This window comes from Pyxicephalus adspersus, chromosome 1 (genome assembly GCF_032062135.1).
Source record: "Pyxicephalus adspersus chromosome 1, UCB_Pads_2.0, whole genome shotgun sequence".
In the NCBI taxonomy this organism is placed as follows: Eukaryota; Metazoa; Chordata; class Amphibia; order Anura; family Pyxicephalidae; genus Pyxicephalus; species Pyxicephalus adspersus.
The window spans coordinates 83645780-83662814 of record NC_092858.1 but is presented as its reverse complement, the minus strand read 5'-3'; the positions used below and the strand labels follow the sequence as shown (position 1 = coordinate 83662814).

Sequence of the window (17035 nt, the reverse complement as noted above, 5' to 3'; positions counted from 1 at the left end):
AAATAAAAGGTTTTTAACTCTGCCCCATCCTTAAGCTTTGAAGGGCTTCTCTGCCCTGGAATTTAACCCCCAGCATTGAATTCCTAGGTCAGGAAAAAAACCTTAAAATCTAATACAACCAGCTTGTTAGCTGCTGGTTAGGGCTGGTTAGCTGCAATATATTACATTTTTATTCCTGGGTTAGGATACACTTTAATTTGATGAATATCTAAACCCTCTCTAATATCCTATATTGTCATCCTTATACTATGAAAAAAGGATAGGATGCTATAGGACAGTCTGTCACACTTACTTCTTCCTCACTAAAGCACAGGCGTCTCTCTCCTGCGCATGCGGGCAGTCCTGACTCTAGGGTTGCCTGGGCTCCTGTCTTTTATCGGTTTTTCCCAACCTGCTGGCTAATCAGGAAATATCCTCTTAATCATCCCTGGCTATTTAGCTACCTCAGACACAGAACTTAGTGATTGAGCAACGTGTCTCCACTAGTGCTGAGCCCCTAGTTCTGTTGAGCAGATCTTGTACACCTGTTGTTTAATTCAGTGTTTCCTGTGTCCAGCTGCTGTGTTAACCCCTTGTTGCCCAGCCCATTCCCTTGTGCTGTTCGAGTGTTCCTCTCTGTCTATGTATATTCCTGTTTCACCTGTGCCTCCTGTTGCTTCGTGTCTCCTGTGTCTGCAGTGGCCCCTGTGTCACTGGCATTTATTCCCTGGATCCCTGGTATTTGACCCCTGGCTTGTGACCTGACCTCTCTTGCTTGCTGTCTGCCTCAACCCGGCCTTACTTGACAATTTTTCTGCCTTGTGATTTGGTACCATGTATATTCCTGCCCACCCTCGTGTGCCCAAGGACCGCAAGCTGGCAGTAACCAGCAGCGAAATATCCTAACCACTAGAGGCTCTGGAGAAGACCTGGTTGCCACTTAGACTCTGCACCTTGGCCCTTCTCAGGGCTCACAACACCTTTGTGCAAGCCATAGCGCCCCCCTTGTGGCCCTTTCTCCCCAAGCTTGACACAGTCCAGTCAAACACGTTAAAAACTAAAGATTTTTTTATCTTGATGCTTAGTTTGCTTATGATAGAAATTATAGCTTTTTTTTATAACTTTTTATAATTTACAGAAAATAAATAATAATTTGCTTGAAAGACAATCCTGTAAATAGAAGCACAAAAAAAATCTGAATATAAAAAACTCAAACATATTACATATACAACTAGTACATGTATATATATTGGATCAGGTTGTTTTTTTCACTGGTTGTTAATTACTCATTGTCAATGGTTGTCAATGATTCATTGAATTGTATTATTTAATCAAAAGCATTTTCATTTCACAGACTTTTTTCAGAAACTTAAATGTTGCACAGTACTGCGTATATATTTAAATATAAATTATTAATTCTTTAATATATCTAAATCTATGTTTTGTGTTCTTTTCAATTAAATGGATATGTTACTTACAGCAATGCATTCAAAGATGTGGAACACAATGTATATAGGTATAACTTCAGAGACAAGAGTGGCTATCTCTCTAGAAGAAAATTATATACAAAAGGTTTTGTGTTTATTATTGTAGACCCTAATAAAGACAGTAACATATAAACAAAAGCTGAAATAATTCAAAACTAAGTAAAATACCATTGTCCTTTATGTGTGCAAATGGAGCCAATTGAAGTAGAACTGAAACCAATACTTATGAATACATATGGATGTCTGCTCTACAGTGCTTTGGAGGTGTAGATTTATGATTAGAGAGATACAACAGAAAGATTTTAAAGCCTACAGGATGGCTGCAGTTGTTCAAAGTTGTAAACTTACTTTTACTTTTTATTTATTTTACAAGGAAGGATGATATTTCCAAAGTTCAGAAAATGCCAATAGGGTAGCTTTGGTGTGTCTACAGCAATGCTTATCAAAGTCAAGCCTAACCTTGCCCAGGGCTCTAAATTACAGGTACTTTCTTTCTATGATTTCTAACATTTACCTGTTATAAGGAAAGCAATTGTCATTGACTTCTTTGCTTGTTCAATATTTCCTGCACCAAGTGCATTGCCCACTCGGACACTGGTAGCCATACCTATACCATAGGGGATCTATAAAACAAAAAATGGAAAGCATGTCAATTAGAGAGGCTGTTCCTACCTTGGCACATACAGCAAACAACTGCCATGAAGCTACTATCCAAAATAAAAGACATTTTTTCTATACACTTTAATATATATGGATAACCAGCTGTAAAAGGTCATTGCACTCCTATTAATCACATGTAGTTTTTACACAGAGCCATTCACACAAGTATGTGCTTTAGATTAGGTTTACAACGTGATGGTAATTGCAAAATATTATCCAGGCAGCAGGAAAATCACTTTACAGTGATCAGATTTTACAAACATGGAGGAAACAAACAAACGTCTTGCAGTTGATATTGGTGCGAATTGAACCCATGAGCTCAAGATAAGCATGTCAAAGTTTACTGTGAACATAAAAGAACATTTGCAAATGTTGTGTTGCATTCAGTATACATACAGCAATGGGAAGTTTTAAAGTGTACTGATTTAGACCAGTGGTGTGACAATAGATATTACTATATCGTTATGAGCATCCTATATTTTAGGTCCCTTTATTTCACATAAGAACCATACCCTTCACTGGATGCTTGTTTGTTAAATCAGAGACTCACAAAGTACTGATGCCAAGGACACCCAGGTACCACTCAAGTTTCAATACTAGATTTAATTTAGAAACAACTAACATGCAAATATATAAAGATAAAGTATATTGTTCATGTACTCACATAACTCCAAGATCCAGAACAAAAAGGAAGACATAGTTTACCAAGGCATTGATGACATTTGATACAATACTGACAATGATCTGTGTCTTCACGATTCCCTGTAACAGGATGAGATAATGCACATATGGGTCATTTTCACAGTCACAGTCGCAGTCACACTTCTAATGTGTAGGCACCATAAAGGTCATCCCTATGGAAGGTATACAATGCTAAATAGGCCACAAATATTCAGGAAATCGAATTTTTAGACACACGGTACTACATTAACATTTATAATTGACAAATTTTAGCTCTAAATCGTTTCATTATCTCATATCCTGAACACAAAATAGATACAGATATGTGCCTGATATTACTCAACTAACAACTATATCACCTAATTATGAAGCACTCATTTTCAATCAGATAATTATTTATTTGGATTTGTTAACACCATGTAAAAAAACAATTACCTGTGAATATTGCCCATAATTTAGATCCACGATTCATATGTGTTGTACATGTAGTTTTTGTCTCATAATTATGCACTATGAATTTAAATTTAAACATACCTGATTTTGTAAATACCGTGCTTGTAGCTGATATAGGAATGCAGCCTAATAATTAAAACAGCAAAATATAAAATTCTATAAGCACAATCTTTCATGACTTGGCTGTGAATAGCACAATAACAAATGTGTAAAAAGATGCCAGCACCATTTATATGTACAGACATTATTATATCTTGTGAAACATGGTATTGCTCAGAAATAAATCATAAAATCATTCTAGCATACTAGAGTCTGGAGCTACTAAGATATGTCCAGAATACAAACAAGGATTTGCAGGCAATGTCCAGAATACAAACAAGGATTTGCAGGCAATATGTGGACCAATTTGTGGCACTGACAAACTGAAATCAGGTTGATCTTTTTCCATAGATTAGAAAGAAACATTATAGAAATGACTTGCCTACTGTCACGTTAGGGGAGACAAGGCCACTAGGGATGCTATGGCTTGTACAAAGGTGGTGTAAGCCCTAGGAAGGGCCAAGGTGCAGAGTCTAAGCGGCAACCAGGTCTTCTCTAGAGTCTCAAGTGGTGAGTCCCAAATCACTAAGCAGAATAATCATCAAGGAAGGCGGGGGTCAAATACCAGGGAATCAGGAAATAGACACCAGTGACACAGGGGCCACTGCTGACACAGGAGACACTGGAAGCAACAGGAGGCACAGGTGACACAGGATGATGAGAGGAACAGCACAAGGGAATAGGCTGGAAACAACAGACTGGACAATGAGGGGTTAACACAGGAGCTGGACACAGGAAACACTGAATCAAGCAACAGGTGTACAAGAACTAGCTCAACAGAACTAGGGGCTTGGCACTAGTGAAGACACCTTGCACAAACGCTGTGCACGTGAACGAGTGCTGTTTCTAGGCTAGCTAAATAGCCAGGGGTGTTTATTTTCTGATTGGCCAGTGGATTGGGTGAAACTGATAAAGTTTGAGAGCAGAGAGAGGCACACCCAGAGTCAGAACTGCCCGCATGCGCATGAGAGAGGCGCCTGCGCTTTAGTGAGGAAGAGGTAAGTGTGACACTTACTAGATGGACAGCTACTACATGTATACAACTAATATGCAACACAGGACTCCACAAAGGCAGGCAATCTTGCCTTGCTGGAATACAGATGTATTTTTCTCCTTATCCACAACAGATTCATTTTTGTTCCGTGTATTTAACAAAGTATTCTGTGCTGCAGTTCCAGAGGTAAATGAGTAGCCTATGTTGTCTGTATAACAGCCAGAAGGACTAAAACAGAAGGAGGCAGAATAAAGTTAGAGACATATGGCTAAAAGAGATTAAAAGCAACTGCCTCCTGTTTCCACCTGAAATTTCCACTTTGAAAGCCAAAATAGAAACAATGAATGACCCAGTAAAAATTAGAATTTAGGAGATTTCAACTTTTGCAAGTTAATTGTATACCCCCTGAATATAGTATTGTTAACAAAATTGCTGTTATTTCTGGGGGACCAAAGATAAGATCTTACAACGATTCATCCAGCACTGGCAGCTGTCCTCCACACAATGACAAGTGCTCCATTTGAGTGCAGAATAAATGGGCAAACTCCAGTTTAGTGTATATTTGACTCATTTCAGCAAATATTGATAGTGATATTTTTACTCATTTCAGCAAATGACTTCTTGAGGGACTCTAGCAGAATCTGTCAAAGAGTCACTCAGATATAAACAGAGGTCAAAGACATTAAGTGCCCATATTTAGGTTTTCAAGGTCAAATCAAAATTTCTTCTATGAATTTAAAATTGTCTAAAAATAAAAAAATTGTCCATCATTATTTGTACAAACTCTCTCTGCATACTGTTTATAGGCCAACACCTCCCTCCAACCATCTGTGTGTATGAATATGCTGTAACATTTCTTTTATTCCAAATACTATTTATTTTTTTAGAGTTTAAAAAGCATTAGAACTGTTCTTTTTTAAAACAACAGGCAGCGAAACACATCTATAAATTGCTCAAGAAATGGCTGTGTAGTGCTATAACCACATATGTAAACTAGAGCTTATCATCAGGACAAGGCTGAGATGATGAGCTTAATAAACATAAATACATTTGTCCATTTTGGTCATAAAAAGAACTTACTGGAAGTGCAGGGATAAACACAAGAACATAATCTTCTGCCAGACTATAAACATAAAAACCAACAGTCAGAAGGAGAAAACTCTAAGCAGACAGAATATATTGTATAAGATGTGTGCTAGATAGAGCTTTACATTAGATGAAGCATAGATAGTAATTGCTGTGTTTCGAGGACAGAGTATATCATGAACATAATCATGATCAGAGAAAGAGGAGAATAAGCAGATAATTTTAATGCACCTTAACACCAAACAGACAGAAGGAATCAGATCATAATTTGATTGACCAGACCAGTTTTATGCATGAACCCTAAAAGTTCTTTCTAGAATTTACATTAAAAATGTTATTTATACCGAGCCACAGCTGGGTCTTGTTTGAAGAGCAGTAGAATGTTCTCAGTGTTTATGAACAGTGCCCAACAAGGAAAGCAAGCCAGCAGCAGTACAAGGATCCCACGCTGCATGACAATGCCAATTAACTTTAGATTAGTCCCTCCGAATATCTAGGATGCAAAAGAATACTTTTACATATAAACATCATTCTTATAATACTGTGTCTGAGTCTGTGCTCAAAGACCATCATGTGTTATTCTAAGCTTTATTCAGATTTAAAGCTGTGAAAATAGCTAAACACATATATCGTTTTTATTGCTATGCAATGAAAATTAAATTTGAGTAATTCATACAAATGTATACATACCTGGCATTACAAGATATGCTTAAAAACAATGTAGTTCTTCTACTAATACTTTTCTAGGTCTGTGAAGAACTTGTACTTGAGTATTCTTCATAACTGATACCTTTATTAAATGCACCATTTATGGCACTTACCTGTGATATGAGGGTGTCACATGCTGAAGATAAGCCAAGTCCCACTGAAAGTCCAGTCACTGAAATAACCTGTTATTAGACAATGCTCATTATAATATTTTTAGGTACATAGAATAAAGCCAGAGTTATTTGGTTTATGTACATTATAGCAAAAGCTTCCCTAAATGCACAAACTAATTTTTTTATTTAGAGTGGAACTATACTGTAGAAGTACAGAAATTGGGAGCAGGCAGGTTGCTTATTGCACATAATAAAACATACTTACCTGGCTGTTCACAATTATTTCTATATTCTACATAGAGCAAGAGCTTCTATTTAACAGCCAGTCATTTAGGATCATAAAAAGAAGTAAATGAAGAAGACTAGCTTGAGTAGGGTTACACATAACTGCAAAGTTCCAAATCAAAAATTTTATACAAAGTAAAACCAGTAAACTTACTGCATTGGCAAGTGTGACAGCATCCAGCTCCACTTTTCCCAGATGACCACAAAACACAGAGCTGACAATGTTGATGAGAAAACATAGCATCTGTGAGATGATCTGATTAGGTAAAAGAAGACAAAAGAAAAAAAATCTTATGATCAACTCACAAAGGCACACCAGTTGGGGAAGTAACTGCATGTGTTGAGCTCTCATCAGGTAGCTCTTAATTTTATGTATGAAAAGGAAAGACTGAAATGTCTTCTCATTCCTTAAACAGGCTTTAGTGCCCTTGCTGAACCCCCACACCACCAAGTTATATCTTGATGTTTTAGTTCCAAAAAATGTACAGATTGAGACCATGTTAACATCTTCAATGTCTGTACTAAATCCTACATTTACACTTGCATAAATCAGCCAGCAACTAAAATTTTCATAGAGGTACTATGATTTTCTATTCAAAGCTGTCTGAGTGTCCTAAATCCAGGGGCAATGTTGTATATGAAATGTTAACAAGCAATAAGCACAAAGTTCTATCTCACTTCAGTTAGCAACTATTTTGGTGATTAGCCAATAGAAATGCAACCTTAAACTTTTAGATGAAATTAAATGCTTTGGGGTTCCTGTGGCATCTGACATTACCAGCCCCAAATGTAAATTTATAAATAGGATACTCCTGTCAGTTCTATCGACAAAATATGTATTTCCAGATGTTATTACAATGGTTGATCCATCTGGCTGACCTCCTTAGCATTCCTTGCACCATGCTTCAGCATATAGTGACATTACAGTTCTGTGACCAGTACACATCACCTGGGTATTGGGTTGTTACGATTTAAGATGTACATCACTGCCCAACATGATTGATGCTTTGTATGTGTTTTTTAAGGCCTTTTATTTGTTGTGTGCACGTTTTTTTACTTTTAACTATATGTAAGAATGATATGGAATATTAATTTACATCTGTACTCATTTTGCTGGAAAGGGGAAAACATTTTTAAGATTCCATCATATGCCCTTTCCCAATAAACTGCACATAGTTTCTATAGAAAAAAATGTTAGGAAGAAGCCCTTTCCCTTCACAATGGGATCCCTTATGTTGAGGGTAGCCATATGGCCTGGTACAGTATAAGAATACAAAATAGTGGTGGGGGATCACATTCACAGCTCTTACTTTCCTTTCTACACAGGATGCATGTCTAGATAGAAGTCTTGTCTGGATGAAAATTAAGGAGGATCTCTTCTTAAAAAAAAAACCCATTTCTCCTCTGCATCATTCAGATGTCCATTGGCAAACTGCAGATGGGCCTGTACATGTTCTGTCATAAGCAGGGGGGATTTGTGGGCTCTGCAAGATTTCAGGCCTTCACGGCCCAGTGTGTTACCAATTGTTTTCTTGTGACTAGGGTCCCAGCTGCCCTGCGATTATTGATAAGTTCCCCCCATGTAGTTCTTGCATGGAGCCCCAGACCAAGGGAAATTTTTGAGGGTTCTTTTGTTGTTATTCTGTATCTCACACCTACAATAAACCTACAGTTATAGACTGGTCATTTCTTTGTCAGAGGGCAAATGTACAAAATCCGCAGGGGATCAAATACTTCTTTCCCTCACTGTATATTTGTTTTCCCAAACAATTATAGTGGTAATTAACAAACTGACCTATTGGTATCCCCTTGATTCATGTTTTATAATAGTCGTGAGTAAAAGAAAGTACACCTACTTTCAAGTCTAAGGATTATGAGGACATAATAAATATCATCTGGTCCTTAGCAGGTCCTAAAAATAAGTAAGTACAACAAGTAAAAGTATGTCCTTACCCCTTCCATATGAATTAAGAGGGTAAGTAGCAGCCAGGTACTGCTAATCAAATGCACTTAATAATTATACATCAGCAAGTCACACAATTGTCATGAATGACAGACCACTGCTCATGTATTACCACTGTTGCCAATGTGTTGCCTGCTCTTCTGCTTGAGCTTTGTGAGCTAGTATTATAGCCTGCCTGAGTGTTGGTAGGCACCCAATAAAAAAGCTTCTTGAGTGTGTCTATCAATATTCATTCAGGAGGCATACTCAATGTGTTCTAATCTTTGTGTCTTTCTTCAATATTAGGCCAAAAATTTGTTTCAAGGCTCCTTTCAAAGACTCTTAGTCATCTTGACTATCACACACCTGTTCTTCACTAAAGCACAGGCATGACTCTCCTGCACATGCTTTCAGTTTTGTTGCTGGGTGTGCCTCTGTTTCCAAGCTTTATCAACTCTGTCCAATCCACTGGCTGATCAGGAAATAGCCTCTTGATCTTGCAACAATTTACTAGTGCCTAGCTCCCTGGTTCTGTGAACTAGTTTTTGTACACCTGCTGCTTAATTCAGTGTTTCCTGTTTCCAGCTCCTGTGTTAACCCCTCATTGTCCAGTCTGTTCGTTACAGCCAACTTCTCTGTTCCTGTCTGCCTGTGGATATCCCTGCTTCTCCTGTGCCTCCTGCTGTTTCCAGTGTCTCCTGTGTTCCCTGTGCCCGCAGTGGCCCATGTGTCATTGCAGTCTGTCTCCTGGATCCCTGAATATTGACCCCTGGCGTGTAACCTGACATCTCTTGCTTGCTGCCTGTCTCAACCCCCGCTTTCCTTGACTATACTCCTGCCTGGTGATTTGGTACCGTGCTTGCCCACCTGGGCGTGCCCAAGGACTGCAACCTGGCCGTAACCAGCAGCGCAACCTCGTCACCATCAGAGAAAACCTGGTTACGGCTTAGACTTTGTGCCTTGGCCCTTCTCAGGGCTCACACCACCTCCATACTCCCCCTAGTGGTCCTGTCTCTCTGTGTGTGACATTTACATCTCGTCAATATCCCAGGCATGTAAGAATGTGTACAAAGCAATCAGTGAACTCATGACTTCCTAACAATGAAAAAATGTATTTACTAACAGTAAACATAAAGCAATAGTTGGATTACAGTGATGTTTGTTTTGCTGGTATACAGTACATACATTGTAAAATAAAAGACAGATTGAAAATAACAGAACAAATAAAACATTGTTTTATAAACTTATTTTGAATCTGTTGTATACAAATGTATTATTAGTTGTAACTCGAACATAACAGTTGATCTGAAAAACTTCTTCTAGGCCAATCTGTTGCATTAAGTCATGCTACATTGTATTTCAGATATTGTTTTATAACATATTATTAATGTAAGAGAGATTGCATACATTTCATACATTCAACACCGGATGACTGTAGGTTCTGCACTCTCCCCCTCCAGAAAGATACAATATTATTGTTCTTTATTTTGCATACTTGGGTAAAGGATTGTCAAGGTTTGTGAAATGAGTAGCAAGGGAAATTGTCCAGCGAACACAACTCTCTTTAAATGAGTTAATTAAAGCTCATCAACTACTACTTCACCTTTTGGTAGTAGTTAGTTTAATTATGATACCAATTATAAGCACGCTAATTGATAGAAGCAATGCTAAACCCCTCCGGATAATCAGTTGTTTAGTGGAGAGGATTTCACCTACAACATTTCTTGTTTCCTTTGGTAGATCTTTTGTTAACTCCAGTTGCTTTGTATAATCTTCTTCACTGGCCATGTCATGCAGTACAATAAAATTAAAGTTGGAGTCAGATGCTGTTGTGTCGCCTGTAATACAGCAGAAATATAAATATAGTATTGCTATTTTATGCTCTGCATGCTCTACGTACTACTGCTCATGTACAGTTTACATACAGTCTTAAAAAATAGTAAATTAGGACATTTGTTACATAGTAACACAAGAGTTTTGCAAAAATGTGCTAGCAGAATTATTACTCTAAATGTGTCCCTCCACTATGATCACTTTCTATAGTTACCCTATAAGTACATCCAAAAGTGAAAATAAAGCTACTGCGCTTTGAAGGTAATCTGGAATAAGGCTTTTCAAGATTTGATATGCTAAGATTTTTTGGATGAATGTAGCATAATACATGAATGAATCTTGGTAGAAATTAGTAATCAAGTTATTTCTTCATAAGTGAATTTATCTACTTTTGGCACATGGCAAATTTTTCCAGCAAATCATTTATAAACATACTCTATTATTTACAATTCTTTACATTTAGAAAATAAAAGTTGTCTTTTATCATATAATATAGAATGCATTACCATATGATTCACTATTTTAGGTGGTCAGCTTACCATTTTCCAAGTCAAAGTCAGATTTCATAACATCTGTTTGTGAAATTCCGGGTTCAGGGACTTTCTGTTGTTTTACTCCGGCTTTTACTCTAGCCTTACAAAGGAAAAATTTTAATTAGCTGTGATCGATGCAAATACCCGATCAAATAAAATGTTTTAAAAGGTATTCAAAGAAAATGGTAATATATTTTTTTCATATTTCATATAAAGTGTTCCTCACTTTTTACAGTCTCAGCAAGAATACATGCCGTAAGAATATGTGCCGTACAACATTAGGAAAATAAAAATTAACCACAAATTCTGTCCTTCAAGTATTTTTGAGGAAAAAAACAATAGTTCAATTTATTGCAGATGAGAAGAGGGTGAGGAGTTTGTAGTCCAAATCAGTGCCCCATGGTACAATGCTACTTTTTCATCAACAGAGGTATGAGGTATGTTATTGGCAGAATCACCAGGTGAAAAAAAATAAAGCCTAAAAATGTATTTATTGCTTCCAGTACATCAAAGGACTGGTAAGCAGAAAAATATTACTTTTGTTTGTTTTTTTTAATACATTTTTAATGCTTGGGCTACATCAGGAAATTTTACCTGATTTGCTGAAGGTGAAAGTTCAAAAAAATCCTAGGGGTTGTGCATTACGGATTGACTTTACGTCTACCCATAGTGGTCTACCCTCGTAGCTCATTACCTCTTCACAGGCCTCATGCCAGTTCATCCGGAGGATATAAGGTATATAAATGCACGTTTGCAGCAACACTGGACAAAACATTCCAATCCATAGACCTTGAAAAAAGAACATGCATTTAAAAGAAAAAAAACTATTACAACCAAATGATAGAAAAACTGGCTTTGAAAAAAGAGTAAAATATTTTAGCCAATATGAAGAAAATGTTTCAGATTCAGTTTTATCAGGACCTATTTGTCTTGTGAATATGTTAATTATTTGGGAATCTCCCTCTCCCATTATTTATCTTCAAAATAAAAGCATCATATATTTTCCAATTGCTATAAAAATGAAAACAAGGACAGGAAAGCAGGGGTTTATTTTGCAGCAAATCAAACTCAATTGTATTTTTAACAATAATAAATTTCCATCAGTTCTCTCGCAAACGGTCTCAACCTCTCCCCTGAAGAAGGCAATCGGCGAAACGCATTGGGGTTTGAACCCCATATATAATTTTTGCTTAAACAGTAGAAAGTATTTTGTCTAGGTGAAGGGTCAGCAATCCCATGATATTAGTGGGACAGACCCAAACTATTTCACTGTATATATAAAACTGTTGGAAATGTAGTATTATTAAAAATACAATTGATTTTGATTTGCCGCAAAGTAAACCCCTGCTTTCCTGTCCTCATTTTCATTTTTACATATTATTTTTTAAGGGGGCAGCCACTATATGAATATATAAAGGATACTCAGGAGGGAGAAACAAGCCCTATTTTTGTTTATTCCAATTGCTATATTCAGACATTGCTTGGATCTCCTCCGGTCCTTCTGGGTCCTAAAACAGTCATATGATCTGATATAATTAAGCCATTTCTGACTACAACTAATACTACCTACTATTACTATATAAGAGCAATGAAGTAATTGCAAGAATAACTAACCATCCATGTATTTAACTAGTACTAACAAGGACATCAGGGACCACCTTTGGAAACCAATTGTTGTGTGGATATGAAAATAAATGTGGGTTTCCTAATGGGTGATAGCATGCAACAACCAAACTATTGTGCAATACTTGAACTGTTTAGTCAGAAGTTACTACCTAATAGTGAGTGTAGTTTGACTTTCAGTTGATTATATTTCTTATTTATGTTTTTATTCTACTAGATTGTAAGTTCTTCGGGGCAGGGTCCTCTCCTCCAGTGTCACTGTCTGTATTTGTTTATCATTTGCAACCTCTTTTTAATGTTCAGCGCTGTGTAATATGTTGGCGCTATATAAATCCTGTTTATTATTATTATTATTAATAATAATAATATTAATATTCACATTTGGGGTTAAGGAGTTGGGGTGTTGGTAAGCAACCATTGGTGCTTTTTGTCTGTAGCATAAACTAAACAGTTGGTCAAGTTTTTTCTTTTCTCAAGGTTTTCATATAACCCTGTAATTGATTCTTGCTCTAAACCAAAACACAAAACAATTCCAAAAAAACATTAAAGGCTTTAGAGAAGACTAGAACTCCACAACTCAGTTTCACACAGTGCAAATCAGACAGGCTAGTGCCCATAGCTCTTCCAGTTGCAGCAGTTCAAAGCAGCCATCTAAACTTTAACTTTATTTATCCAAACACTGCATGCTTTGTAAATGCATTATTCTTTTACAACCTGTTCCCATAGCCCCCACCTTCAGAATCCCCCTACCAATTTTGGTAACAATGCCATGTAAAGGTGTGTTGCAAACAACTCCAAAATCTGGTAGACATTAATTTCATTAAATTCTGCCAACAGTTTTGCTAAAACATGTTGTTTCATGTATCACTTTTTTCTACTAGTTGGAAGACAGACAGGCATATTTCAGTCATTTATAGTAGTTAGTGATCTTACCTATAACACCAAGTTTTGCTACAAACATCAGCGATAGACCAACTGGAATCCCAATTAAATAATAACCAAAAATGTTTGTAATGGCGCCAATTTTTTGCTTTCCTGTTCCTCTAAATATTCCACCGCATACTGCCTACAACAGAATACTGATTACTAAATGTTGTATACAGATATCTTTCACAAGGCCACTATGAAAACCATCATTTATATGAACTGTAAAAACTGCATAACAACCTTTAAATAAAAAACTATTTCACAGAATATGAAACAAAAGACTAGAAATCTTTTTCCATTCATTTACCAATGACTGGGGTTTTAATTACTACCCCCTTAATCTTTGTATAACTAAGCTGAATAATGATTTACTTACATTTGTACCATCACATAGGTGAAATGGGGCAAGTATGAGCATGAGCTTTGAAACCAAAGGATGAATTTCCCTAAATTTAAAGACAAAAAATAAATAAGTTAAATTACATAGGCTCATAATATAACACTGTATTGTTTGTATGACATATGGTATTATCTAACATGGCATTATAAAATATGACTTATGATCCAAGGAGGTGTGGGGGGCAGCAAAAATGCTTATCAATAAAACACAAATGATGCATTGATGTATGATGGAAAAATGTGGACTTCAGTTTTAATGCGTTAATATTTTTGTTTAACGCAAAAAACATAGAATTAAAATAAAAAATATAAAACAACACAGCTTACAGTTTGTGTAAAGAAAAAAATTAGTTCCCCTACCCTGTATAAATCCTTGTGACCATTGTCACTAAAACAGAATGCTAGGGGAACAACAACATTTTGGGGCCTATTTAAAGCAAAACTAAGCACATGGTGTGAACAGTTAAGTGCACTGGCTCAACCAATCAATATAGTCAAAGATCCTACACAGAAAGAGAAGAAAGAAAGATGGTGGCAACCTGCCAGAAAACAATGTCACAAAGTGTTTCATGGGGAAATCATTACCTGAATGGATTTGAAGAAGTTGCTTATCTCCATTATTACTCACCTATCAGTTGTAAACAAATAACTTATGACATTTCTCAGAGAAAGAACAGTACTGCTAACAAACAAGCAACCAAGAACTGAAAAACAGGAAGCATAGATGTATTTGTCAACTGCCTGGTATATTTCATAATACATCAAATAACAGTAACTGCATCAGATGTGGTATTCCAAATGCAAAGAAAAGTGAAAGATAAATGCAAGAAAAAAGTGTTTTAAATGTGTTTGATTTTTGTTTTGGATGGAGCTAAATAAAATAGTCTAGTTTTTTCATTTGTTTGTTTAAATCCCAAAAGGAAAATTTTTCTTGACTTTGTAGGCCCTAAGTTCTGGAGCAGCTACAGATGGCAAATGCAATAGGTAACTCAGTAAATACAATTTAGAAGACTGTGGCCCTAAAATAGCAAGGAGTTTTAAAGAAACTTACAGGGGATGGAGACAAACTGCTGCAGGTATCAAGAGAGTTATCTGCAGCAGACTCACAAACCCTCTCCCAAATGTTAGCATTTTGTACAAGAAAGATCTGACAATTCCAAAGTTAGTGCTTGCACTGCACTAAACATTGCAATGCACTAAACCACCACCATCCTTCCCTCAGCATTCTTTCTACTCCATTCTTGTTGTGGACTGCAAACTACCCAACAGAGAGAAAGGCAGACAGAAATAGGATATGGAATACAGATGCAGGTATATACAGGCACCTCCTTTACAAATGATTGATTTTTACTTTCTACAAGGTACACATCACTTTTTCCATTTTAAGAAAAACAATAAGGTGAAGACATGTAAACAACAATGGTATTCCTTACAGCAAAAAAGAAGGTATACATTGTCACGCACAGAAAGACAGGACTACTAGGGGCTGCTACGGCTTGCACTGAGGTGGTGTGAGCCCTGAGAAGGGCCAAGGTGCAGAGTCTAAGCTGTAACCAGGTTTTTTCCAGAGCCTCTGATGGTGACGAGGTTGCGTCACTGGTTACTGCCAAGTTGCAGTCCTTGGGCATGCCAAGGTGGGCAAAACACGGTACCAAATCACAAAGGAGAAGGATAGTTGAGGAAGGCTGGGATCGAGGCAGGCAGCAAGCAAGAGACGTGAGGTCACACGCCAGGGGTCAGTTGCCAGGGATCCAGGATACAGACAGGAATGACACAGAGGCCACTTAGGGCACAGGGAACACAGGAGACACTGGAAACAGCAGGAGGTACAGGTGGAATATCCACAGACTGAAAGGAACACTGTAACAGCACAGGGAAGTAGGCTGGGAACCAACAGACTGGACACCGAGGGATTAACACAGGAGCTGGACAGAGGAATCTCTGAATTAACCACCAGGTGAAAAGGAACTAGCGTAACAGAACTAGGGGCTTAGCACAACGGAGACACGTTGCACGAACACTGAGTGCAGTGTTTGGGCTAGCTAAATAGCAAGGGCTGGTCAAGAGGCTATTTTCTGATTGGCCAGCGGATTGGACAAAATTGATAAAGCTAGGAAACAGAGGCACGCCCAGAATCAGAACTGCTCGCATGCGCAGGAGAGAGGCGTAAGAGGTAAGTGTGACATATATAGCCTTGATTAAATCATATAAAATAAATAACAACAAATAAGCTAAAGGAGCAGTATGTTCAACATTTCTCCAAAAGACAAGAGTGGCAGTGTCACGAATACGGGGGAGGGGAGGAAAACAGAAAGGTAAATACAAGGGACTAGGCCTTCAATGGCTAGGGAAAAGGAAACGGTCACCCCCTACGAACACCTTAACCTAGCCCTGACTCCTGACAGTATGAATATCCCCTGATGGTGGGAATACTCATACATGGGAACCTAGGCCCTAGTAGCCTTGAATAGCCCTAGGAGTAGTGAATGGGCTTGAGACTACTGGTTCCTTCCCTGATGAAAGAACCAGTGACTCCCTGAGGCCTAGTAACAACTAAAGAACAACAAAACAGCAAAAGTAGTTCAACTTATTTTATTTAGCAAATAGAGGAACAGGAACTCTGGAGAGGACAACACACCAGCTCTTCACATCCCAGAAGTGAATATCAACCACATAGCATGAAGTGTGAGGCCAGACTAAATGGAGGAGCAGTAATGACCACCAGCTGCACCTGATACAAGGGGTGTGGTCATTACAAACAACAACACAGAAACAAGTAAAAACAAAGAGACTGTCAGATAACCTCACATGCATGCGTGTCTCACAGATCTTCTAACCTTAGTCACGGAAGGGACCATGACAGGCAGCAGGCCATTAAAGAGGAAAGATTTGTATAGCATGTATAGGAGAATTCCTGGAAATCTAGACTAGGCTGGTGATAAACTAATTGGTGGTATCTCGAGACATCATTCCAGTAATATACCACATTGTGAGCTTGAATTTTTAACTAATATTGGCTTTGTGGTATCAGACAAATTACCAATACATATTTCCTAGACCTCAAAAATCTTTGTGTGTAGGTTTCTTTTTTAAAAAACAAGTTTTATTTCAAACACAAATAACAAAGTTATTTATCTCAAACACAAATCCCTTCACTTTTGCAGAATTGCCTTTTTAGCTGCTTATCTTTAAAAACAAATGTATACGTTAATTTAGTAATGATGATGCCCTGC

General features: G+C 37.4%; 2 protein-coding genes across 3 annotated transcripts; both read right to left on the bottom strand.

Annotated features, from left to right (window-relative positions):
* Window positions 1-2474: 2474 nt before the first annotated feature.
* LOC140334179 (multidrug and toxin extrusion protein 1-like) lies at window positions 2475-6844 on the bottom strand. Of its 2 annotated transcripts, XM_072416349.1 has the most exons (6): window positions 6700-6844; window positions 6261-6329; window positions 5784-5932; window positions 5434-5476; window positions 3342-3386; window positions 2475-2888 (listed from the first exon to the last, which is right to left on the bottom strand). In XM_072416349.1, exons 1-6 carry the CDS (start codon window positions 6787-6789, stop codon window positions 2787-2789), a joined length of 498 nt encoding a protein of 165 aa, XP_072272450.1. In that variant the 5' UTR covers window positions 6790-6844; the 3' UTR covers window positions 2475-2786. The 2 variants fall into 2 exon arrangements, with proteins under 2 accessions (XP_072272450.1, XP_072272458.1); XM_072416357.1 differs by lacking the exon at window positions 3342-3386.
* A 2759-nt stretch (window positions 6845-9603) lies between these two features.
* On the bottom strand, window positions 9604-14564 carry LOC140327128 (multidrug and toxin extrusion protein 2-like). Its single transcript, XM_072406378.1, has 6 exons — window positions 14431-14564; window positions 13780-13849; window positions 13410-13542; window positions 11548-11642; window positions 10860-10953; window positions 9604-10325 (listed from the first exon to the last, which is right to left on the bottom strand). Exons 1-6 carry the CDS (start codon window positions 14562-14564, stop codon window positions 10087-10089), a joined length of 765 nt encoding a protein of 254 aa, XP_072262479.1. The 3' UTR covers window positions 9604-10086.
* Between the last annotated feature and the right edge of the window lie 2471 nt (window positions 14565-17035).